Source organism: Ursus americanus, chromosome 7, assembly GCF_024610735.1.
Source record: "Ursus americanus isolate L20-20 chromosome 7, mUrsAme1.1.p, whole genome shotgun sequence".
NCBI classification, from domain to species: Eukaryota; Metazoa; Chordata; class Mammalia; order Carnivora; family Ursidae; genus Ursus; species Ursus americanus.
Window position 1 is genome coordinate 67,592,389 of NC_142133.1, and position 26,769 is coordinate 67,619,157.

The 26,769-nt window shown below is 37.8% G+C and overlaps 1 protein-coding gene across 12 annotated transcripts in view; it reads left to right on the forward strand.

The window, feature by feature from the left end:
* ITSN2 (intersectin 2) overlaps positions 1 to 26,769 on the forward strand; it is a 133,243-nt gene that overhangs the window by 10,938 nt on the left and 95,536 nt on the right. For 5 of the 12 annotated variants that reach the window (XM_087863815.1, XM_087863814.1, XM_087863818.1 and 2 more), the window contains exons 2-5: positions 15,935 to 15,998; positions 17,997 to 18,098; positions 23,702 to 23,794; positions 25,510 to 25,573. In XM_087863815.1, coding sequence (XP_087719941.1) covers positions 15,968 to 15,998; positions 17,997 to 18,098; positions 23,702 to 23,794; positions 25,510 to 25,573 — 290 coding nt within the window. In that variant the 5' untranslated portion in view covers positions 15,935 to 15,967. Of the gene's footprint in view, positions 1 to 6,029; positions 6,235 to 15,934; positions 15,999 to 17,996; positions 18,099 to 23,701; positions 23,795 to 25,509; positions 25,574 to 26,769 lie in introns of those variants that run through there. The other 7 variants (XM_087863823.1, XM_087863822.1, XM_087863819.1 and 4 more) reach the window with 3 other exon arrangements.

Genomic DNA, 26,769 nt, shown 5'->3' on the forward strand with positions numbered 1-26,769 from the left:
AAAAATAATATTGAAATAATAGTGGTAATAGTCATCATTTATGAGCACCTTCTATGTGCCAGGTGCTTTACAGACATTATATCTAAGCCTTAAAACAACCTGGCATTTAGGTGCAATTATCCACACTTACAGGTTAGGAAGTTGAAGCCATGTCATATGGAGTCCACAAAGCTAAGGAGTAACTATGCTGGGATTTAAACACAAGTTGGTTGATGTAGTTTGAGAGTTCAAGTTATTAGCCTTCTTGTTCTCATTGCAGTTGAAAGAATGCTAACCTCCGAGAGTCAAAAAGCATTTGTGTTTCTTAAAAGATATTTTAGTGCCAGTCACATGGCTGACTTCTGGACACTAGGTATATGGAGATGAAGAGACATTCATAGGAGTTCACAGTGTCATGGAGGTGGTTGGCATGGAAATAAAAGTTAATACTGGGTAGTATGTAGTTTATGGAGATATATACAAGATCAAACAGGAATGTGGCACAGGAAGCTTTGTAAGTGGAAGTGTCACTGAGGAGGTAGGTAGTTGCACAGGTACAGAGAGGGGGGAATGAAATAAAATGGGGCAGAGATAAAAGTGGGAACATATTCCAACACTAGAAAGATAGGCAGAGGATAAACCCTAAAACAGCTCATATGCCATGTGAAGGAGATTAGGTTTTTTTTAATGTAACAGTTTTGTTGAGATATCATTCATACCATAAAATTCACCCTTTTAAAGTTTACAATTCTGTGGTTTTTATTATATTCACAGAATTGTGCGGCCATCAACAATATCTAATTTTAGAACATTTTAAAGACTTTATTTTTTTAAAAGATTTTATTTACTTATTTGACAGAGAGATCGAGAGAGGGAACACAAGCAGGGGGAGCAGTAGAGGGAGAGGGAGAAGCAGCCTCCTGGCTAATCAGGGAGCCTGATGCGGGGCTCCATCCCAGAATGCTGGGATCATGACCCAAGCTGAAGGCAGATGCTTAACCATCTGAGCCACCCAGGTGACTAATTTTAGAACATTTTTAAAAATATTTATTTATTTGAGAGAGGTGGGGGCGGGGACAGATGGGGGCAGGAGCAGGGGGGAAGGGCAGGGGAAGAGGGACAAGCAGACTCCCTGCTAAGTAGGGAGCCCGATGCAGGACTCTCTCCCAGGACCCTGGGATCACGACCTGAGCCAAAGGTAGATGCTTAACCAACTGAGCCACCCAGGCACTCCTAATTTTAGAACATTTTCATCATCCCAAAAAAAACCCCCTTATCCATTAGCTGCCATTCCCATTCCTCCCAAGCCCCCAGCCCTAGGCAACTACTAATCTACTTTCTGTCTTTATGAATTTGCCTATTCTGGACATTTCATATAAATGGGAACATAAAATATATGTGGTCTTTTGTGATTGGTTTCTTTCACAACCATAATGTTTTTAAGGTGTGTTTTTGTTACAGCATATATGAATAATTCACTCCTTTTTGTCGCTAAATATTCTATTGTATGGGTATATCGCATTTGGTTTATCCATTCATCAGTGGATGGACATTTGGGTTGTTTCCACTTTTTGGCTATTAAGAAGAATACTGCTGTGAGCATCTGTGTACACATTTTTGCATGGACGTGGGTTTAGGTTTTCATTACACTTGGGTTCATATCTAGGGGTAGAAATGCTGAATTATATGGTAACCTATGCTTAACATTTTGAGAAACTGCCAAATTGTTTTCCAAAGCAGCTGAATCATTTTACATTCCCACCAGCAATGTATGAGGGATCCAATTTAGGAGATTCGATTTTATACTAGTGATGAGCTATTATTATACAGAATCACAGTGGGAAAATGGCTGAAAATTTTTGGATTAGATTGCTGCTTCTCCAGTGTGGTTCAAGGCACATGCTAGGTCAGCAGACTTTTCCTGATGAATATGAAACTAAAATGCAAGTTATTTTCTTATTTCTTAGGAGCTACTGTTACTTCATGTCCATAGTCTTTGATTTTTGTGTTAGTATGGGTTACTTACTGATAATCTGAGTTACTAAGGATTACTGAAACTTAGTGTTCATAAAATAAAATTAACCAATTTCTAGAGCTTACTGAGGGCTCTAATTTACTTTTCTTTTAAGAAACCTAGTAGCTATACAACACTTTGGCAGCATTGAAAAATTCCTATAATATACACCCACACTCAGATGTAGATGTTTTCAGTGTAAGCTTTGGTATTGTCTTGAGTTTAATGTGGTTCCAATTGCTATTCTTGAATTAACTGTAATTAATTATAGAATCAATGTTAGATTTAATTTTGTTGCCCATTTTGCTGTTATGCAGCTGTTGCATTTTATAATTCTTCATCATGGAGTTATTTTTCTGTTGAAAAATGGAAGCAGGTGGTTAGGTTGGGTCTCTTGTCCTGCTTAGGTGGGCCATGGTTAGAATAGTTTGAGAATGAATGGAATACATAATGGAAGGATTCTTTCCCACTCTAATATTGTATACATTTTTAAAAGTGGGAATTAGTGTATTTATAATCAAGAGTCTTAGCGATGGAAATCACGAACCCTCTGAAAATCTTCACATTGGCTTTAGAGGTCTGTAACCTTTGGAATTGTACATTATACATTTGTGTTTTTTTCCAGAAAGAGCAACTATAGGTTTGCCAGATTTTTTTTTTAAGTCCATGACTCCTCAGAATTAAAGAACTCAGATTGGTGAAGAGAATTTGTAAATTTGTGTTTTTGAAGTATTTGAGGGAAGTGAGATCTTGTTTTGGTTAGAGATAAATATTTTCTGAACACATTGTTGGTTTTAGTGGGACTAATTCCATATTAGGGTATCTCTAATTTGTTGTTTTGTCTCTCCGTCAGAACTTGGAGTTTGCTTTTAAAATCCTCATTCTACATTTATTATTTTTACATTTCCTTTCTCAGTAGATTAGGATGTTCTTTTTAAGAGTATTCTTTGTGCTGCATTGATAGCATACTTTCCAGTAATTGAAACATACTGATATTTAAAAAAAAACAATATGAAACACCTGAAATTGGACTGATAGAATAGGAAAATGGATGGTTGCCTTTGTACCCATTGGCTACTAGTTTCATTTTCTTTACTCTCTTGTTCTTTTTGGGTTGAGATTGAAAACTACCAGTCATAGGTGGAAGCTGTTCCCACAGGACCTTCTAGGTGTGGCGTTGGTTTTGGATGCCAGTCTCTTTAGGCCTCTGCAGTAGGGTATGTGTGAAGGAGTGTGCTTTTTTTCTGTAGTTTTTAGCACTGGATATAGCGTGGCAGGGTTCGAGAGGAGATTGGTAATTTTAGTTTAATGTTTTTTGGTAAAACAGACTTGTTACTTACTATTGTTTATAATAGACTAAAATATAGACAAGAGGAAGGCTCTGGGTCATATTTGCTATTATGTTAAAAGATGGTGTAGTGGAATACAAAAATATATTTGGTCTTTGTCCCTGGTTTCTGGCACAGATATCCTAAAACCTTTGCAATTTCCTGAGTGATAGGAATGTCTTTTATTCATAATAAGCCCCTTCCCATCACACCTGAGGTGTGCTAATGAGGCTTAGAGTGGTACCCCTAGATAGCCTCAGAATGAGGATACTTTCCTTCCCACCCACCAACCTCCAGGAAGAGGAGGTGGGCATTAGAGATTGAGTTCTATAAAAGCTCTATGACAGTGAGATTCAGAGAGCTTCCAGGTTGGTGAATGCATTGAGATGCAGGGAGGGTGACATGCCTGGAGAGGGCATGGAAGCTCCATGCCTTGCCCACCATACCTTGCCCAGTGTGTCTCTTCCATTTGGCTGTTCCTGAATTGTATCCTTTATATTAAAACAGTAAATAAATAAATAGTTTTTCTGAGTTCTGTGAGCTTTTCTAGCAAATTATCAAACCCGAGGAGGGGATCATGGGAACCTCTGATTTATAGCCACCTGGTCAGAAGATGGCCCAGTACTAGTGACCAGTGCCTGAAGTGGGGGTGGTCTTGTGGGACTGAGGCCTTAACCTGTGGGGACTACATAATTCTAGGTAGTTAGTGTCAGAATTGAATTGAATTGTTGGACACCCAGTTGGTGTCAGAAAAAAAAAAAACTCCATAGAAGGCATTATTGGTCTTTGAAAGACAAGTAAATTTACCATAGACTTCTCTTCTTTGAATTACTGAAGTCATAATATATTTTTTAAAGATTTTATTTATTTATTCGACAGAGATAGAGACAGCCAGCGAGAGAGGAAACACAAGCAGGGGGAGTGGGAGAGGAAGAAGCAGGCTCCTAGCGGAGGAGCCTGATGTGGGGCTTGATCCCATAACGCCGGGACACTCCCTGAGCCGAAGGCAGACGCTTAACGACTATGCCACCCAGGCGCTGCTGAAGTCATAATATTTTGTTTTTAATTGCCTGACATTTTGGTATATGTTCATATGGGATTAAAAAAAAATAGCAACAAAAAAAAACTTGGAGAATAAGAAAATTCACTCACAGTCTTTCAACCCATCAACTACTTTTAGTATATTAATGCTTTCTTTAAAAAAAAAAAAAACAGTTTATTTTAGAGCATGAGCAAGAGGGGCAGAGGGAGAGGGAGAGAGAATCTCAAGCAGACTCGGAGCTGAGCACAGAGCTGGATGCAGAGCTCAGTCCCAGGGCTCTGAGATGATGACCTGAGCCAAAACCAGGAGTCAGACCCCTTTTTTTTTTTTAAAGACTTTATTTATTTATTTGACAGAGACAGCGAGAGAGGGAACACAAGCAGAGGGAGTGGGAGAGGAAGAAGCAGGCTTCTAGCGGAGAAGCCTGATGTGGGGCTCGATCCCAGAACGCTGGGATTATGCCCTGAGCCGAAGGCAGATGCTTAATGACTGCGCCACCCAGGCGCGCCAGGAGTCAGACCCGTAACCGACTGTGCCACCCATGCGCTCCAGCATATTAATGCTTTTTAATCAGAGTATTTATCTATCACTATACATACACACATACATATATAATTTTTACATAATTGTAATCAGCATAGATTTTGTCCACTTACTACATGGAAGGTATTTTTTCTGTGTTACTTCATGATTTTCATAAGTATTAATGGCTGTAGTAGATAGACTATGATTTATTAACTATACTCCTATTTTCAGGTGTTTCGTTTTTTTGAAGTTTTTTGCTATTACAAATAAAACTGTGATAAATATTATTATTTGGTGAATATATATTAAACATATAGTCTGCAAATCTCTTAGGTGTTTCGCAAAGATAAGGTCCTTTCCCTTAAGGGTTTTCTTCTAATCCTTGACATGTGCATATATAAATTTGAATATTTTCATCCATATTCTAGAATTTTGTATTTTTTAAAAATTTATATCACAAATATTACCTATCTACTATAACTTGAAATTATTGTTTGTAGTATATGGGTAGTATTCTGAAATTTATTTTCTTGTTCCTTTCTCTTTTGGATAAATTCACCTGATTCATATACTCAGTAGTCATAAAAGAAAAGATTGACAAATTTTGGTATGAAAATAAAGAAGTTGGTATAGTAAAAGATGCCTTCAAATCAAAAGGCAACAAGCTGGATGAAAAGTTTTTATGACACATGTTACTGAGTCTGGGAGAGTGAAGAAGAGGAGTGTGAAATGGTTGTGGGCAGTGGGGTGGGGGGAGCAGTTGGACTAGGGAAACATGAACTTGTCAGGCTGGCAGGAGTCAGTGGTCAGGAGTTTAAAGTAATGCCAGTCAGCACCTTCATTTGTGCGACCATGGAATAGCCGTGGGGTTTTACCAGATGCATAGTATATTTAGGAAGAGGGGAGAGTGAACTTGAGGATGCATGCAATGACGATAGTGGACTGTGATACTCACTTTGGGTAAGGAGGGGTATTAGGACCTAAGGAAGGGGATGTTAGGGCATAAGCTAGAATGAGGGACGGTGAAAAGTTGCCAAGACCAATAGTTTGTAGGTCCTGGCAGAGTTAATTGCTGGAGTCTGGGAACTAGAGAGTGGGCTGTTGAGCGCAGGCTCTGGTGAAGGGAGGGTGGGAGGCTTGAAGTAGGTTACAGAGGAGTGCAGTCGTCCTGATAACAAGGCCTAGGGTGTGACCTGGGAGTGCCTGGCTAAGATAAGATGGAAGATAAGACATTTGGAATACTGGGCATCAAAGACTTGGAGGTCATGATGTAGGCAGGATCCTATGTGTGGATGACTTGACTTCACCAAGATATCTGGGAATAATGGTGGAGAGGAGATGATGAGGTAGGTGTGAAAGCAGTTAAAGAATTGTCATGGTGATTGCAGGGGACAACAGTGAGGGAGAGCCAGTGGTCAAGTCAGATGCGCTAATTTTCTTTTTCAACTTTTATTTATGAAAAATGTCAAACAATGCAAAAGTTGAAAGTGATCACTTATTTTTATTTACCTTCATTTACCCATATACTTTTTAATTTAATGTTTTTGTATTTTTACATGAGCTTTAATTCTTTTTGGAAGAAGGCAGGCTATAAATAGGTCCATTTCCAGATTCCTGTCCAGAAGAGTTGTTGTGCTAATTTACATTTCTGTCAGCTAGGCATTAATATAATAATTATTTTTACAGCTATTGTTATAGTTCCTTGCATTGTTAAGCTCTTCACTATTTCATGTGAATAAACTGCCACTTATTTTCCCAGACCACGCTCTTTGCTCTGCTTTTGCGTGTATTACCTCTGCCTAGAATGTTTTTCTCCCACATTCATTCATGTAACAAATGTTTCTATGTGTAAGGCATAGCTATTTGTACACAAGCTGAAATGCACATACCTGGTTGATTCATGGAAACATATTTGCACGTGACCTTCTCTTGTTGCTTGAAGAGAAGAGAAATTTGTGCTTAGGCACCCCAGAAGATCCAAGAGTTTGTTTTCAGCCCTGCCCTTTGGACTGTCTGGACCCAAAGAAAAGCTGTACTTTCTCAACTCCTTTTCCTTCCGCTTCCAAACTTGTATGTGTCTTTATTAAGCCTTACTATCTATTTTGTCCTATATTCCCAGAGCCAGAGATGTGTGCCCCATGTTCTAGCTTTATACTCTGGAGCTGTCTACTTCCTTTGGACTCTAGCGTTCATTATTAGGTAACCTCCTTTCCTTCTCCTTTTGGAAATTAAATCTCTCCCTCTTCCTCTAAAAATAGTTCTGTTCTCCCATCTAAAAGGAAAGCCTTATAACCTTGCCTCTTTCCTGAAGCCTCCTATCTCTCTTCCCCCCCTTTCTTCCTCTGTCCTTTAACAGCATACTTCTTCAGTCACCTACACTTCTACTCCCATTTACTGTGGGGTCTGCTTCAGTTTGACTTATAGCCAGTTCCCTGCACAGATTGCCAAAACTAATGGCTTAGTCTTGACTTATGTGACATTTGACAGTTATGACCATCGTCTCCTTGAAATGCTTCTCTTTATATTCTGATTTTTCCTTTTCCTCAACCTCTGTTCTGATCATTCTTCTCCTGTTTCCTGTACGTGCTTTTTGTGGGTAATGTCATTCACTGACCTGTTTACAGCTATTCCCAATCCATGGTAGCTACCAAATCTGGGTCTGCAGCCTGGACAGAATCCTTACCATCTCGTAGACATTTCTACCTGGATGTCTTTGTAGGTGCATCAGATTGGGTAAACTGAAAATTGAACATTTTGTTGCTTACCCCCCAAATCTAATATCCAGATTTCTACTTTCTTAGAGCTTTTGTCTTGGTTAATATTACCACTCTACAGTCACCCAAGATAGAAACTTACCTTGATGTTCTTTCATCAGCAGCATTTAGCTGATCAGAAAATGCTGTCCATTCTAGCTCGGAAATTCCTCTTCTCTGTTGTCCAAGTTCATATTCTCACCGTATGGATTATGCCAGTCCCTCATAACTGGTATCCCTGTCTCAAGATACTCAAGTGCAATTCAGTTCCTATATTTTTTGTCAGAATTCTCTTCCTCTGCCTTTAAAATGTCAGGTTCTTCTCTTGTTTCTTATATATGCTTTCCCTGGATGAAGTTACTCACTGACTTGATGACAACTATTTCCAGTCCCTGGAGACTACCAAATCTGGGTGTCTATCTTGAATAAAATACTGGCTCTCCATGACTTGCACAGTGAAATTCAAAATCAATAGCATGACATACTTTGTTCCTTAAATTGTGTGCTCTTGGCAAGTTACTTAATCTCTTTGGCTTCTCTTTAATTGTTTCTAAAATGAAGGGGATGGAATTCAGTGTGCTGTTTAATTCTTTAAAAAAATCATCAAACCAAATATTATAGAGAAGCCTCAGTATATAAAACACAAAAACAGAGCTCCTTTCATTGAAGTTGGTATCCTCTCCCAACCTTCCATTCCTCTTCCCTACTCTACATCTGTTGTATCTCTTTGAAATTTCTAGAACTGCAAGGAGCAAAATTTAAAACTATTGGGTTTCTTAAGGTCTCTTTTAACAATTAAAATTAAGTGAGTTCTTGAAATCACATGGCTCTCAAATCACCCCGTGTTTGAATAGGAAAGGCTCTGCTGTGATACTGGCTGTGTACTTTCCTTTAACCAGTTCTTCCCATAGATTCATGGACTTTCCTTTCTCTGTATCATTGCCTATCCACACACCTATACAATGTCTTTCACTCTGAGGATGCATGGAACCCACTTTCTTTGCCATCATGATCATGTTAGATCATTCTTACACAAATATTTCCTCCTTTGTGATATGTGCCCTAGTTTAACTTACCTCCCAAGTAGTGGTAATTCTGTCCTCTGAGTTCTTATAACATTCTTCAAATTCTTTTATTATAGTGACTATTTATGTTTGATAAATAAATGGATGAATGAAGGAAGGGATGGCTGGATAGGGAACAGGTGTGGAGAATATATGTACACTGTGAATTTCCTCTTGCTGCAGAAACTGTAAAGAAGGTAATTTTGCCTCAGTCATCCTCTCATGAGACCGACCTTGATCTCCTTAGGAATCAGATGAAGAAGGAACTTTCCCCAATTAATCAGTAAGTTTGCAGAGCTGGCTCTGTGCACATAGCACGTGAAATGGAGGAGGCACTGGATTATAAGATATGCCTTCAGGAACTTGATTATCTTGCTTTTGAATGTCAGACCTTCAGTCAAATTTGTTTAAGCTAAACAATGTTTAACGAACATGATAAGTATAATTGAAAAACCCAAGTCTTTCTATCCCAGTGTAAAAGCTTCAGAATTCAACAGGCCATAAAACTTTATCTCTAAAAGTATACTTAAAAGAAAAAGTAACAAGTTATGGAAAGGCCAAAAAAGGATAATTTGGTCTAAAATCCAGAGCTCCGGTGCCTGCAGGGTTTCGAGGAAGTTGTTTGGAGTTTCTTTTCTGAAATTCGGTTCCAGAGTGCCTCGCTCCATGCTTCCCTTGCTTCATTTTTGTTTATCTTATCCATACTACTCCTTTACCCAATTCATTTGTTCAGCAAATCTTTATTGAACATTTTCTCTGGAAGGTCTGGTGTAGGCACTAGGCCTAAAAAAAAAAAAAAGTGCCCAGAACAAGTGAAGCACGTGCAGTTGAAATACAGTGTGATACATGACGTTACTGTGGGACGAACAAGTGTTGTGCACGATGTAGGAGACCATGACTAACTGGGAGGACACAGGTCTCTCAGATAAGAGGTGTCTGTTGAGTTCAGAGTTGAAGAATGAGAAGAAAGTGTGGTGAACGTGACAGAGGGAACAGCTCTTTACAAAGAAGTAGGGGAGTGAAAAAAGCATCACTGTTTCAAAAAAAAAAAAAAAGCTGATGTAGTTAGGACATCTGAATCAAGGGGACGTGTCTAGAGATGAATGTGGTAAAGTAGATTGAGGTGAGGTTCTGAATCATGTTTCTTACTCACCATGTTTCATACTAACAAGTTTGGGCTTGAACTTGTAATTGTGAAGTAATTTAAGAAGGAGAAGGGCATTAGTAGGTGTTTTGGAAGAAAACTAGTAGCTCTGTGGAAGGTCTCAAGGCAGTAAGACCATTTTAGGAGGTTCATGCCCTAATTCACACCATCTCCCAGTGATGTACCTGGGAATCTCTAGATTAGTAAGTGTCCCAGAGTGGTGATATGGTCAGGCAAGTTGGAAAACTCTTATGTCCCAGAGCACTGGACATAAGAGATGTGGTTTCCAGGACCAGTGTTGCTACTGACTAGCTGTGTGAGCTCATACCAGTCTCTCAGTCTTCCCATCTTGAAAATGGAGTTTTTAACTAAGTATTGTGATTGTTTCCTTCTAAAATTCTGTTCTTCTAGACAGACCCCCCCCCAATCCAACCTTAATTGAGCTATTTTTAACTTATAATGGCTATAATTTTCCCCCATCTGGATCTTGAAGAAGGACTTCCTGCTCCTGGTGAAGCATTTCTACTTTCCTCTCCGTTAGTGTGAATGTAGTTGCCATGTTCTAAAATGGCATTTGCTTTATATTAATTTGTAGCATTCTTCTTTGCCTTAGGCCTGTTATCTACCACACGTCTTTGCTTGGTGTCTCAAAAGGTAACAGTGACAGTTCTCCATTAATTTATAATGTGCAAGGAAAGCTCCATATGAATATTCTTCTTTTTTCTACATGAATATTCTAAAGCCATAGGTAATTATCACAGCATTTTAATTACATGATAACTGCAAACTGCCAAGATTGCCCATCATCATGTTACCCCTTCTAAGGAATGGAGACGGATGTTTGTTGGATGCTGACTCCAATCACACACACCTGAAATATAGGCATCAGGCACGTACCTGGGGAGATGCTGATTACCCTTTTCTTCCTCTGAGAGGGTTATACCAAGAGGAAAGAAATAATTAGCTGTCCCCTAATTTATGTACGCAATAGACCTATGTGTTGGAAGACATCTCTGGCTTGTTTTCCTTCTCCCTACAAATGTACAACATTAAGTTGAGGGGCTGCTTTCAAGAAACTGTGACCTATTCATCTTTAATTATTATCCCCATTTAAGAGAAGAAGAGGCATATAAAGCCCATGGGAAGTTCTTGGGCTTTAAAATTAGACGGATTTGGGATTGCATCCTGGCTTCATCTCTCAGTGAATATTGGCAAGTAATTTAGCCTTTCTGTTTCTTCATCTGTGAAATGAGTACAATATTCCCTGCCTTCCAGGGATAATTGTGAACATTATTAGTGTTATCAAAGGTGTTTAGCAGTATCTGGCACCTGGAAGCCTGTTCTGCCAGCTCCTCTGTTTGTCCTCTGAAGCTCCTTGCACACAACCTATTAGATTCTCCGTATTGAGCATGACACATAGTAGATGATTAATAGAAGTGTATTGCATTAATAGTAAGCACTTATTAAATGGTAGCTAGTATGATTACATAAAGTAAAATAGTTGATTTTTAAGTGTAAAATGACTACTTTTTCAAAATTTCAATTGTTATTTGTACAAGTACTATTCTGTAAGTAGATTAGTAGATTGTTGAGCATGAGGTAGTTATTTGACAACATGGCAGAGAGAATTGATAGAAACATAACAGATATGAAATAGTATGCTTTAAAAGCTTTTTGGTTCCAACAAATTGCGCTACCGTAGTCAGATGTTACCACAGTCAATCAGATGTTACATGTATACATCACGTAATAATATGGTACCTGCATGCATGGCTGGCTAAATCCCATGTACCAGGTAAAGAAAGTTCTGTGATATTAACTTCAGCTTCACTGAAGGGATTTGCCGTCCCTTCCTATTATATTATTTGATTCATTCTTTGGTTTTATTTCAGAATTATACCAGTGATGACTGAGTATCTATTATGTGGCATTCTGTTGTATTCATGGAATATGTAATGACTAACCAAAAGTCCTGGACAGATAATCTTTAAATTTTAGACCTAGATCTAACTGATTAAGGCTTTGTGACTGTGGGATCCTATTCTTTGTCTTTTGTAAGTGCATGCTTTCTCTTCAATCTGTCTTTGATAATTCACATGCTTTTATGCAGTTATACAGTGTTTCGCATGTAATACTTTTGGAGGATTTTTCTCCTTCATTTTGAAACTCAGTCTCAGAGACCTAATAAAACAGGTCTTGCTATTTGCTACTGCGTATCTGTAAGTAAACCGTTTCTTTGCAGGCATGCTGACTTATTTCGGTTTAACATTACTGATAACAATTTAAAATTGGGGAAGTAAAAATTATACTTTTTTTTGTAGAATTTTTGTACTGAGGAAGTATCACTCATAACTTTATTTATGAGACTTCCTCTGTGTTCACTTTTTCTTAAAACCACGGTTCACCCAGTCTCACAAATTCTGGGAGTCATCGCTTTGATGCCTTCTACTTCAAAATCCTTCATATCTAAAGAGTTTCTGGCTGCTACCTGTTTGAAACCCTTCCTTATTTTTCCAATTCATCCCATCTGCTCTGTTCCTTCTACCGATATTTTAAATCAGGTGCCAGTTACTGTTCTTATCTCTTCCCTAACTGATCCCCCTGGTACTCCTGTGGCCTTGTCTTCACCATTGATTGTCTTAAGTGAAATCTGTGTCCCTCTCCTTAAAATTACCTTTTACAACTCCTTGTGAGCTACAGGTTCAAATCCAATGTTCTTAATCCCATGTTAAGTGAGTTCTTAACTACCCCACCATGTTTAGATATTATTTTTCTGTGTAGTAGACAACTCTTTTTTTTTTTTTTTTAAGATTTTATTTATTTGACAGAGATAGAGACAGCCAGCGAGAGAGGGAACACAAGCAGGGGGAGTGGGAGAGGAAGAAGCAGGCTCATAGCGGAGGAGCCTGATGGGGGGCTCGATCCCATAACGCCGGGATCACGCCCTGAGCTGAAGGCAGACGCTTAACCGCTGTGCCACCCAGGCGCCCCAGTAGACAACTCTAATACCTGAAGTTTATATTACCTTTTGAGAAAGGAATGAAGAAAAAACTAACTTGCATATAGGTGGAATTTCTTCCTACCTAGGAAGAGTATAGTGATAGGTAAAGTCTAAGTGTGGTAACAGGATTAAAGCTCCATTGCAATAAAGCTTTTTTTTTTTAATTCCAGTATAGTTAACACAGTGGTATATTAGTTTCAGGTGTACAATATAGTGATTCATCATAGTAAGTATATTCTTAATCCCCTTTACCTAGTTCACCCTTTCCCCCACCACCTCCCTCTGGTGGCCATCAGTTTGTTCTCTGTAGTTAAGAGTCTGTTTTTTTGGTGTGTCTTTTTCTCTGTTTTGTTTCTTGAATTCCACAGATGAGTAAAATCATTTGTCTTTCTCTGACTTATTTCACTTAGCATTATACCCTCTACATCCATGCTGTTGCAAATGGCAAGATTTCATTCTTTTTTTAAAATTATTTGAGAGCAAGAGCACGAGAGAGATCACGGGGGAGAGGCAGAGGGAGAAGCAGACTTGCTGCTGAGCGGAGAGCCCAGTGCAGGGCTCAGTCACAGGACCCTGAGATCATGATCTGAGCCGAAGGCAGCCAGCTGAGCCACTCAGGTGCCCCAGATTTCATTCTTTTTTATGGCTGAGTAATATTCCATTCTATATGTATACCGCATTTTCTTTACCCAATTGGGCTGCTTCCATAATTTGGCTATTGTAAATAATGCTGCAGTGAACATAGGGGTGCATCTGTCTTTTCAGATTAGTGGGTTCATATTCTTTGGGTAAATACGCAGTAGTGGAATTACTGGATCATATGGTAATCCTACTTTTAATTTTTTGAGGAACCTCCAAACTGTTTTCCACAGTGGCTGCACCAGTTCGCATTTCTACCAGTAGTCCATGAGGGTTCCTTTTCCTCCACATCCTCAATAATACTTGTTGTTTCTTGTGTTTTTGACTTTAGCCGTTCTGACAGGCATGAGGTGATATGTCATTGTGATTTTGATTTGCATTTCCCTGATGATTGGTAATGTTGAACATCTTTTCATGTGTCTGTTGACCATCTCTATGTCTTTTTGTTTTTGTTTTTGTTTTTTTTGAGAAATGTCTGTGTCTCTTTTAAATGGATTATTTGTTTTTGGAGCTTTGAGTTTTATATGGTCTTTATATATTTTGGATACTAACTCTTTATCAGATATGTCATTCAGAAATATCTTCTCCCATTCAATAGTTTAGTTTTGTTGATGGTTTTCTTTGCTGTGCGGAAGCTGCACTAAAGCTTATTAACATCTAAAGAAAGAGTATATACTTAAAGAGGGAGGATGGTATATAGTGGTAGCATACAAAAAAGCTGGGAGTCAGAAGAGTAAAGTTGGCAGTGTCATTCAAAGCATTATTGGAGGTTTAACAATCCCTATTGTGCAGTCCTTGGCTTATTCTTGTTGTGTAGATAAATGTATCTGACTGTCAATGCCTGATGTCATTAAGCATTCCAATCACTGGTAACTCCCTTCCCTAACTACACAGTGGTCTGGTTGAAATTTAGTAGATGCTAGTTTGCTTTATAGGAAGAAAAGGTACTGTTAGTTTTCTCGGCTATTAAATTTCTCTTTGTAAATCAATAAATTAGATGTGTATACTAGTCTTCTGTTGGTGTGACTAACTTTTGGTGGTTATACTGATACAGTCGTACTTCTCTTTGAGCACACTGAATTCACTAAGATCTGGTGCCTTGTAGCACTTCTTAGCAGCTGGTTAGCCAGCTCCTCTGGTGACACCTTCCACTGTGATGTGTAACTCTTCATGCCTTCTTTGTTCACATGGCTTGTGCAAACATTTTTCCTTGGCTTCTAAGGATGTTAATATTTAAGTGATTTAGGTAAATAGATGAGCTACTGAATGGTCTTTTTATTTATTTATTTATTTTTTAAAGATTTTATTTATTTATTTGACAGAGATAGAAACAGCCAACGAGAGACAGACGGAACACAAGCAGGGGGAGTGGGAGAGGAAGAAGCAGGCTCACAGTGGAGGAGGCTGATGTGGGGCTCGATCCCATAACGCTGGGATCACGCCCTGAGCCGAAGGCAGACGCCCAACCGCTGTGCCACCCAGGCGCCCCCTGAATGGTCTTTTTAATGTAGTGATTTTCCTCTGCAGTGTTACAATCCGTGGTTTTAATTACTAAGTACATTATTATAAATTTCCTAGGTCTTCACTGTCCCTAACTGGTCTTACCCTTAAGATTCATGGAATGCATTTTGTATTTATTCATAGTAAAATAATTCAGGGTTCAAAATTACATTGCACACTCCCTCCTTGGATGTTTGCAAAATAGCAGCCATTTATCAAACACTCACTGTGTGTCAAGCAGTGTATTGGAATATGTCTAATACTTAAATATTCCTGCAGAGTATTTTTACAGATGAGGAATCTGAGACTCAAAAAGGTTAAATAACTCTCCCATTGCCACAGCTAGGAAAATAGCAGAGTTGAAATTTAAATCACAGCTGTTAAAATTCAAAGTCGCTTTTCTTTTTAGTACAGGGTACTTGCCAAACACATTTAGTTATGTTTAAATAAACTTATATATTATAATAATTCTGGACAATTTTTATAAACCTGTAGAACTCTGTCCCACATTTATTTTGGATATTTTTCTCATTTGGGGATTTTTTAAAGAAAAGAATGTTATGGATTTCCAAGTTATTACATGCTTAGTTTATACAGTGGATTTCTCTGAAATAGCATCTTGCCTAGTTATAACAACCTTTCTATTTCCCATGTTAATTTCTACAAAATTGATTCATGCCAAGGGTTTCTTTATTCAGTATTTGCTATGAAATATGGGACTGTTTTTCTTATAAATGTTTCTATTTTAAAGGCAGCACCATTACCCAACAAAGTCTCCTACCCTAAATGTAAATCCTGCCTCTTCAGCAGCAGCAGAAGCTCTGCATTGTGTTCTGTTGGAAGTGTGAGCTCAAGGGGACAGACGTTCCCACTGCTAAGCTGGTCCACTAAAGCTGTGATCTGCCCTTGTTGTATTATTAATGGCACAATGTTTTTATGTTGCAGATGGCTGAGAGCTAGCAAGGAAAATTCAGGACCATGATGGCTCAGTTTCCCACAGCTATGAATGGTAAGCTGCTTTGTGCTTGTGACAAGATAAAGAGGTTATGGGGTTTTTTTTGGTAGAGGTTGTAAAATATTCATTTTGATATTTTTCCTTAAGCTTATAAATGCAAAACTTAAAGTATTCTTACTGAAAATGTTTTGATAGTTTACTTCAGAACACTGCATATATCTTCTTTTAGACTATTCTGCAGTAAATCCTGTGACTCAATATATGCATGTTCTGCAGTATCATCTGGAATGTGTGCTTGCCTTTCAGCAGTTAAGAATAACCTAAAGGTATATTTGTTCGTTGCATAAAATGGAAGGACAAAAAGCAGAGTGCTATAAGGGAAGAATATTAAAGTTATTTTCAATAGTTTAGGATGATTGTAAACTGATTAAGCCAATAAAAATCCATCCAGTAATATACATATAAAATTAAGTATTCATTTTATAAAGGGTTGTGTATGCCTACATGCACAATTGTTTAATATGAAACATTTTTAAAGAAAATTTCATTAGCCAATTATAAATATAAAGGAATAGAGAGTCCAGTCAATAACTCTTTAACATTTAAATTGAAAGCAGTAATATTAAAGAACATTAGGGGTAAAAAGAAGCATCGTGAATAATTCTACCACTTTCAAACAGTAATTCTCTTTTAATGTTACCATCTTGTATTTGATCAGTTGCATCTTTTTAAAAAAATGTGTTTCCAGTCACAGGGCCAAATTAAGCACATTGTTAATATAGAAATACATGTTGTATATCTAAAATTTTAAGACTCAGGATTGACCTTCTGAGATTTAGGAAAGTTTCGGAAAAATGAATTATTTGTGTAAAAGGTGAAACTAAATTCTGTGTGGTAGAATTCTATGTCATGTAAGGGTGGACTTGAGATAAGAGTTTTGTTTTGCTTTTTGCCTTTTCAGAACTCTTAGTTAAAGATCAGTGTGAGCATTGCTGGAAATGGTATGGGATTATGAAGATTATTTGATACCACAGGCAGTTTTTAAAGATTAAATAATGTTTTTTTCTTCATAATGAGTGATAAACATAAGTTTAGAATCAGGGTAATAATTGTAGTAGTAATGTGCTCTACCCAAATTTAGGATTTCTGCACACCATACAAAGGGGTTTGCATTAAATGCATAGTTTAGCTTCAAACTTCAACCGAAATGTTAAGAAGGTTTACAAACAAAATGAATGTAAAAGAGAGCAGTATAGGCCTAGTCTTTTTTCATTCTGTTTCTTCCATTCCCTTAACATTTGTGTATCTACTTCGTAGCTTATTGCATTAGATATGAGAAAATAATATTGGACAAAATGTTGGATAATTACTTTGGGAATGATATATAGGAATCAAGGTAGTAAAAAAAGGAATAGAGGTAGTAATTTTTTTAAAAATTCTGAAGAATTGATAGCAAATGTAGACTGTAGACTGTGGTACCCTCCTACCTAGTTTATAATATAGCTGAAGATTGAAGATAATCTTGTTTATATCTAATTCAAGTCCAATTCGGAGTTTAAGATTTTACTGGAAGAGGCATTCACATATAGCACAAAACCTTCAAAAGCAGTGTTTGCTCTTCTAGTAAATGCTCAGTTATAGATGGTATTAAATCTTTTCAATGCCCAGTACTGTTGGAACTTGTCTTTAAGTGCCCTAGACCAAGCCGTGTGTCTAAACGCTTCGAATGTATTTCTCACATTTTGCCATGTCTATTTCATCATCCCAAGACTAACCACAGATTTAGACTTCTTTGGTTCCCACAGAGCTGTGCTGCCTTATATAGTAGCCATTAGCTACATGTGACGATGTCAACTTAACTTTAATAAAAATTAAATAAATTCAGTTCCTCAGTCATATAGCCATGTTTCAAGCTCTCAAAGCCACATGTGGCCAGTGGCCATTGTATTGGACAATGCAGATACAGAACATTTACATCATCTCAGAAAGTTCTATTGAGCAGATATTCTTTTCTTAGTCTCTTTGATGCTTCACTTCCCATCTCCTCAACAGAGCAAAAAAGATCAGTGCGTCATATTTTTACCACTCGTGACTCTAATTCTGGTGTCTTCTGCACCAGCAGAATCATCCTTGCCAGAGTCTTCTTTGATCATGGTAGGTTTGCTTTCTGCTTTTCAAAAATGTAATAAAATTGTAAACACAGCCTGATATTTGAGTCATCGGGTGATAAGCAAGAGGCTACTTCAAATTCATGTTGCTGCCTGTTGATTGTAGTGTACTGTAGCTTGTTCCAGCCTTAAAATTTGGGGGTTACTGAAGACTGGTTAAATGAGTAAGAAGTTCTGAAGCCCATGACAGTGGCTCTATCCAAAATTTGGAAGAGGGAAGGAGGAGGGGGAGGGAGAGAAAGGCCAATGGCTTTAGGGGGAAAAAATGCCATTTTAGAGTTTTATTACTGTTTCAGAATTTTAGAGTTCATTAGTCTTTTTATTTGTGTTATTAGGAAATTGTTAAACACAGGATCTACAGAATCAGAGGTTGGTACTGTAGCATTTATAACAGCCCAAGCATTTATTATCCATGTCCCAGTTAAGGCTTTAGTTCTGTCTAGACCAGTATTCTAGTTGTGTTTTAGAGATTTAAATTTGTACTGGGTAGACATATATCATTTGACTATTATTTTGAACTGGACCAGAAATAGTCTTCAGTTAATTTCACAGCATATGAGCAAGATTGAACATGTTTGAATCATGTACCGTCAGAACTGTGTGTTAAAATACTGCTGTGCTACTACTCAGCTGTATTGACTTAACCTTGTGGAACTTGTGTGTGTGTGTGTACACATATGTGTATATACATATGTATATGTATGTATGTCTATGTATGTAAAACAGAGATGACACTATGTACTGCATGGGATTTAGTATATAGTGGATGTTCTGTAAATGTCTATTTTTCCTTCTACATAGACCATAAGAACGTTTTTGACAGAGCCAGTAGGTGAGAGGATGAGAATAAGCAACAGAAATCTTTACGAAAATACCATATTCTTAATTTAGTGATGAGTGGGGGAAGAATTTTAATACGTTTCTAAAGTAATCAGACAATGTAAAAGGTTGTTAGCTTTTCAAGGAAATATTAAACATCAACCCCAGAACTTAGGTTTTCCTGACTTTCTGTAAGGCTTACAAATAAATACAGAGAAAAGTTGGGAAATGCTTTCCTGGAAGTTCAAAATAATAAACTGTTGACTTTTAGAAAGGTTCTGTAAGTATATATTCTAAGAAAGCCAGAATTGGATCAACTATTTTTTAAAAGATTTTATTGATTGATTGATTGATTGGGTGGGTGGCACGGGAGGGCGGGGGGCGGGGACAGAGGGAGAGGTAAAGGGAGAATCTCAAGCAGACTCCGCACCCAGCGCAATGCAGGGCTTAATCTCACAACCCTGAGATGACCTGAGCCAAAATCATGAGTCAGACACCTAACCGAGTCACCCAGGTGCCCCAGATCAACTATTTTAAAATTGTTTTTGAAGTACATATATTTCCTAGTTTTCTTATTTCTGTGTAACTTTGTATAAAATTCTTAGTGCATTAACATCTTATGTTTTAATATGGTCATTTTTTTGAAGTGTTCGGATTTAAAGATTATTCAAATACTACTTAAAACTTATTCCTTGTTGTAATGCTTTAGACATTTTTATTCTGTTAAGTGACATTAATCATGATAATATTAAATCATGATTGTTGTGTGTGATTCTCGGCTAAAGGAGTGTGTGAATACCTTTAAAGCATTCATTTTATTCATCCTTGTACCTCTAGTCTTTGTACACAATGATGCCCCAAAATGTTTTTTGACTGAATGTATATGAAGGTGTCAAGGTTGTTGGAACTAAACAAGAAACCTTATCAGATAGTTGAGTTGGCCATTGTGAAGACCGGTAGCCAAGCAAAAGTGAGGTGACAGTGGGACATCAGAAAGCGTTGTCCTTCTGATGCCACGGAGCCCTCTGCAGTCTTAGGAAGCAGTTTGCCACTCCCTGGGGATATACACTCCCTGGATGTGTGTTAGAGCAGCTCACGCCTTCCTAACCAGACTCTCCAGACTTTAAATAGTCTCAAGGTTTCTAACTAAAAAGTCTCGCTCTCAGTATTTTCTGGCAAGGGTACCTTTACCAGAAGGGGAAGAGCCTGAGAAAGATTTTAATGCTCTGACTTCTCAATTATATCGTTCCCTGGGATTGGGTTGAGTAAGGAAACTAATTTATTGAACAGCCTCCATGTGGCTGGCCTGTATTAGATGCTATATTTTTATTTTATTTTTAAGTTGGGTTTATTGGGGTATAATTATAAGTATATAGTTCAGTGGGTTTTAACAAATGTATACAGTCCTATAAATCAGGATATGGAACATTTCCATCACCCAGAAGGTTCCCTCATTCCCCTATACCCCGCCCTTAGCCACTGGCAACCACTGATCAGATTTCTGTCCCTACAGTTTTGCTTTTTCCAGAATGTCATATAAGTAAAATACACAATACATAGCTATTTGTGTCTGACTCCTTTCACCTAGCAAAATGCTTTTGCAGTTCATCCATGACATTGTATATATCTTTCTTTTTCATTGCTGAGTAGAATTCCATTATATAAATGTGTACCACAACTTGTTTATCCATTCATCTATAGAAAACATCTAGGTTATTTCCAGGCTTTGGTGTCTAAACCAAATGTCTAAAGCTGCTGTAATCATCAGAGGACATATTTTTATCTGGAAAAAGTCTTCATTTCTCTTAGGTAAATACCTAGGAGTTGTTTTTGTTTTTGTTTTTTTAAAAGATTTTATTTACTTATTTGACAGAGAGGTCACAAGCAGGGGGAGTGGGAGAGGGAGAAGCAGCCTCCCTGCTGAGCAGGGAGCCCACACAGAGTTCGATCCCAGGACCCTGGGATCATGACCTGAGCTGAAGGCAGTTGCTTAACCTACCGAGCTACCCAGATGCCCCTACCCAGGAGTTTATTGCTGGGTTGTATGGGAAATGCATATTTAACTTCATAAGAAGCCAGACTCTTTTTTCTAAAATGTCTCAGTTTCCTTCCCCACCGGCTGTATGTGAGAGTTTGAGTTGCTCAGCATCCTTGCCAGCAGTTTAAAAAAAAAAACTTCAGACATTCTATGGGCATGGAATGATATGTTACTGTAGTTTTAATATGCATTTCCCGGGGTGCCTGAGTGGCTCAGTAGGTTAAGCATCTGCCTTTGGCTCAGGTCGTGATCCTAGGATACTGGGATCAAGCCCTCTGCGCCCCCACCCCAGTCAGGCTCCCTGCTGAGCAAGAAGCCTACTTCTCCCTCTGCCCTCCCCCTGCTTGTGCTTCTCTCTCTCTCTCTCTCTCTCTCTCTCTCTCTCTCTCTCTCTCTCGCATAAATTAAACCTTTAAAAAATAATAATAGTACGCATTTCCCGGCTGATCAGTGACATTGAACATCTTGTTACATGCTTATTTGCCATCTGTATATCTTTAATATAGTTCAAATCTTTTGCCCATTTTTTGGATGGGGAGGAGCAGGGATTGTATTAATGAGTTGAATAGTTCTTTGTATATGCTGGATGCATGTCCTTTATTATGTTTTGCAAATATTTTCTCCCAGTCTGTAGCTTATCTTTTTATTTTATTTTTTTTTAGATTTATTTTAGAGAGAGAGCAAGCTCATGTACGCACAAGCATGAGTGGGGGGAGGGGCGGAGGGAGAGACTCTCAGGCAGACTCCCTGCTGAGTGCAGAGCTGGACATGGGGCTTGATTTCATGACCCATGAGATCATGGCCTGAGCTGAAATCACAAGTCGGACGCTTAACCGACTGAGACACCCAGGTGCCCCATTTTCTTTTTACTTTCTTAAGAGTGTCTTTAAGAAAGGTAAAAGTCCAACTTATCAAAAAGTTTTAATCATTTGTGTTGTTTGTGTCCTAATATCATTTCCTAATCCAAAGTCACAAAGATTTTCTTGTTTGCTTTCTTCACAAGAAGTTTCACAGTTTGGTTCCTGTGTTTGACTCTATAATCCATTTGGAGTTAATTTTTTGTATATGGTGCAGGGTAGAGATGGTTTGGCTTGTTGTTGTTGTTATTGTTGCTCATGTGGATGTTCTGTTCTTTCAGCCTGGTTCAGTGAAGGGCTATCCTTTTCCCATTCAATTATCTTGATGTCTTTGTGGAAATCAAGTGACAACATATTTGTGGGTTTATTTCTTTTTAATTATTGTCAGGGGAGATAGTTTAAGATTCTTAATCAAGTCTGAATTCTCATCCTGTCTTCTACATGTACCAACTTTGATACCTTGGGCAAATTACTCTTCCCATGTCTCTTGTTTTCTAGGGATAGTAGTAATAGTAACCTCATAGAATTCTTGCGAGACTTTTAGAAACAGTAAAGCTCTTAGAGAAGTACCTACCACATGGCAAGTTTCATTAAATGCTAGCTGTTGTTATCTTACCGATCTAATAGATGAAGAATTATATTTAGTGTTATTTTTAGAGTAGATTACATTACCTATAACATACGGTCTTTACAACAACCCTGTAAACTTAGATAATCTTCCTAATTTTCGGAGGTGGCAGCTAAGGTACAGAGAACATGAGCATCTTATCCATAAATATTGAGAGACAGTGTAACACAGAGTTCAGGCTACCTGGGTTCTGAGCTCAGTTCTGCCACTTATTAGTTGTGTGACCTTGAGCAAGTAACTTTAGCACCATGGGTTTTCGTTTCCTCACCTGTGTCATGGGGATAATAGTAGTACCTAATGTACAAGGCAGCGGTGGGAGTAGTGAGTTACTGCATAAAAGTCCCTGACATAGAGTCGGGGCTCAGTGAAAGTGAGCTGCTTCCTTCTTTGTCATCCTTTGTTGTTGTCATTGTTTTTCTGTTGTCATCAGTTTTCCAGATTCATACGGTAGTAAAGCAGTCTGATACCCACACTCCTACTCACAAGAGTCGTGACAGGTCAATTTGTTTACTTTATAATAAACTGATAAACCAAGTAGGTGTTTACTGTGTGTGTGATATTTACTTAGAAAGTGTGTGTAGGTTTAGCTGTTTTAGGAACTTAGTTCTTCAGTACATCTGTTTCTGTATTTTTAACTCTAATCTTAAAACTTGTCTTTAAAAGAAGATGTTTATAGATTTTTTAAAATCCATTCACTTAGGGCTAAGAAATATTTGTTAAATCAGATCCATCTTAGTGTTTCAAATTACAGTGGGTACCTACTTTTCAATGATAGGCATTCCTGGAAACACCTCTGTAAGGCAGATTTTTATACCATAAACAGCAAACATGTATGAATTTATCTAAACATATCTTGTTTCTTATTGGTGGAAGTTGAGTAAACGGAAAAGGTAGTCAGAAGTGAAGTGTGTAGATGGTTATTAGCTATGTTGAATGTGCAGAGAGGAGGGGAATAATATTTTATTCATCTTTTTATTTCCAGAATTTAGCTTTTTGCCTATTTCTAGTGAGAAGTATACAGTAATTGTTCTATAGATGTTAATGGGGTGAATGAATGAAGAACCTCAGGGCTGTGCTATATATATATGTATATATGGTCATGATAGAGCCTTGCTGTTTGTGTCACGCAGGGATAGAGTACTGTCACTAACTGGACACCTGTGATTCATATTTACATTTTAGAATTATTTGGAGCATTCTCATATATATATATACTATAATTTCTTTGTTTTTCACTTCTGGTTTAGGAGGGCCAAACATGTGGGCTATTACCTCTGAAGAACGGACTAAGCATGACAAGCAGTTTGATAACCTCAAACCCTCAGGAGGTTACATAACAGGTTTGTATTTATATATTTTTTTGTATTTATATTTTATTTATGAGTTCTGTTCCTTTTCATGTAATGTCTTAGAATTAGTTTTAATTCAGTTACCATCAATTTTGTATTACTAAGTGATAAAATTCCTATCAATCAGAATTCATGCATTAAAAAAAATAGTGGCTTTCTTAATTTACCTGCAACTGTCTTAATTTGTTGTTTTGGATTTGGCTTATGGAAGATCTTTTCTTAATCCTAAATGATAACCAAGAATTTCAGTGTAATTGTCCAGGTTCCCACTTTAACATTGTTTCTAGAACATTTTCAATTTATTTCTTAAGGTAATTGAGACTTTTTTCCAACCAAATTTATTAATGTGCTCCTAATACGTTATGCCTGTTCCCTGTATAACAATCAGTATTGCTAAGTCTAGAAGAAGTGTGTATCAGGCCCATTTCCTTGAAAATAATCTAGAAGGTTTTTTCTATACTCTGTTTTTATAATGCTAGTCCTCTGTTTTTGAGAGGTGATGCCAAGCGTTGGTTGTTGGCACTAGCCCTTGTTTTGGAAGATGGCCTCCATAGCCTAAAGAGGATTAATATAGGTGTGTATTTCAAATTTTTTTGTGTAGATTAAACTTTTTTCTGTGCCAAAGCAGCTGAGTGCTTTATTTACAGTAATAGTAATTGTAATGACTAATATTTACCAGATCTGTGCTGTATTTCAGGTGCTGTACCTCAGTGCATCACCTCATGTACTCTAGCAACAACCTTGTAAAGTAGCTACTATTGTCTGTATTTACAGATTGTTAGTGTTCATCTGTGCTTTGAAACCTTTCAGTCTGATTTTGGAATCCATGCTCTTAGCCGTGACAGCTTAATGTTATTTGTACTTCTATAATAATAGCTACCTTTCCTGGTATCAGGACTGGGATTTGATTACCCTACTTACAAGTTAATAATGTAGTCTGTTACTGTCTCATGGATGCGGCACAAGACCCAGGGTTCCTGAGTCTGAGACAGAGGCCTTTGTTACAAATGGCACAGCTAGCAGCATGAGCATCAGCATGTTCCTATAGCCTCTCTGTCCCCTAAGTCCCACAGGGTATTGCAGAGAGCCCAAAAGGATGTTAAAAATGCAGCAGTTGTGTTATAGGGCAGGAACACTGAGCCTGAGGGAACCCACCATTTTTAGCAAGTAGGCTTGTTTTTTGGCCCCAGGGGAAACATTACCTCATCATGCCTCAAGATTGCTCACTGCAAACCCAACCTGAGAAACAACCCAGGTGAAGAGTAGTTAGGGTCTTGCATTCTTGGCACACACAGCAGGACATAGAGGATTGTGAGAGACCCACTGGGGGACTGTCTTTCCCAACACCTATTTTTTTATTTAGAACTCTTCTAGGGACTAGTGTTTTAAATTATGAATTTTATTAAATGGAAATACTATCAAGTAATACCCCAGTTATTATGAAAAAGCTAAGATGACTAATCTTTCATCATTGATTAATGCCTGTAACTTCATTTGTGGCTTTTTTGTTTTAAAACCTAAATCTTATTAATGTAATGTAAATAATTTTATGTGTGTGTTTCTGTTTAATTTATTCTTTAGTGACTGCAATAAAAATGACAATAAAGCAATAACATTGTCAGTATTGTCCGTTATTATTATTCAGAGGCACTGGAGGAATTCCATTTACTAATGTGCTACTTGATTTTTGTTTTTATTACCTTCAGGTGATCAAGCACGTACCTTTTTCTTACAGTCAGGCCTGCCGGCTCCTGTTTTAGCTGAAATATGGTAAAGTGTTCTCTCTCTCGTAGATGAATTTAAATTTCTGGTTTGGTTTTATTTTGTTTTTGATACAGTGTTAATATAAAGATGTTTTTACTCAGAGTCTGCTGTTGTTGTTTATTGAAAATTTTATTGAGTAAATGACTGAAAATAATTGGGGTTTTGTTCTATTGGACAAATTTTTTTTTAAAGATTTTATTTATTTGAGAGAGCAAGCGTGAGTGCAGGGTGGGGAGGAGCAGAGGGAAAAGCAGACTCCCCACTGAGCACGGAGCCCGAAGCGGGGCTTGATCCCAGGACCCTGGGATCATGACCTGAGCTGAAGGCAGATGCTTAACCGACTGAGCCACCCAGGCGCCCCTCTATTGGACAAATTTTTAATGTCCTTAGAATTTTTAAGGTAAGATGTATACATTGCCATTGAAAAACATTCGTTTATAATTTGGTAGACTCTCAAAATATTCTTTCTGTTACTTTGTAGTTATTTCATTTCTTTCATCATCTATAAACCCAAAATTAGCCCTCCCTTTTCCTGCTCCTACCTTAAACAAAATTGTTCTTTATATTAGCTAGGGTTTTTTTTTTTTTCAATTTTTAAAAAGATTTTATTTATTTATTTGACAGAGAGAGAAAGTGAGAGAGAGGAAAGAGCACAAGCAGGGAGAGCAGAAGAGGGAGAAGCAGGTTCCCCACTGAGCAGGGAGCCCCATACGGGGCTCGATCACAGGACCGTGGGATCATGACCTGAGCCAAAGGCAGATGCCCAACTGACTGAGCCACCCAGGCACCCCTAGGATTTTGCTTTTTAATGCATTTACAATAAATATCAACCCCTACCCCATCTTTCTTTCCACTTGGAATATTCCCATGCCTGGTGGAGTACTGGACACATAGCAAGCTTTCAATAAATATTTGAGCAAATTAATAAATTAAGTATAGAATGATTATACTCTTGTATAATTTCTTTCTGTCCGTACTGGTGGAATTCATCCCGAAGGTCTCATAGATTCTCTCTACATGGATGCTATGTACACTGGCAGTAGTATTTCGTTTGATGCTATCTTTGGTCAATATTTCTTAATGTACAGGTTTTAGGTTTTTGGATTTTATTTGCTTAATCTTATATATGTGGTTATTAAGTGATGATCTGTGTGTGAATGCTATGTCACTGTTTCTATTTTATCATCCTCAAAAATAATGCT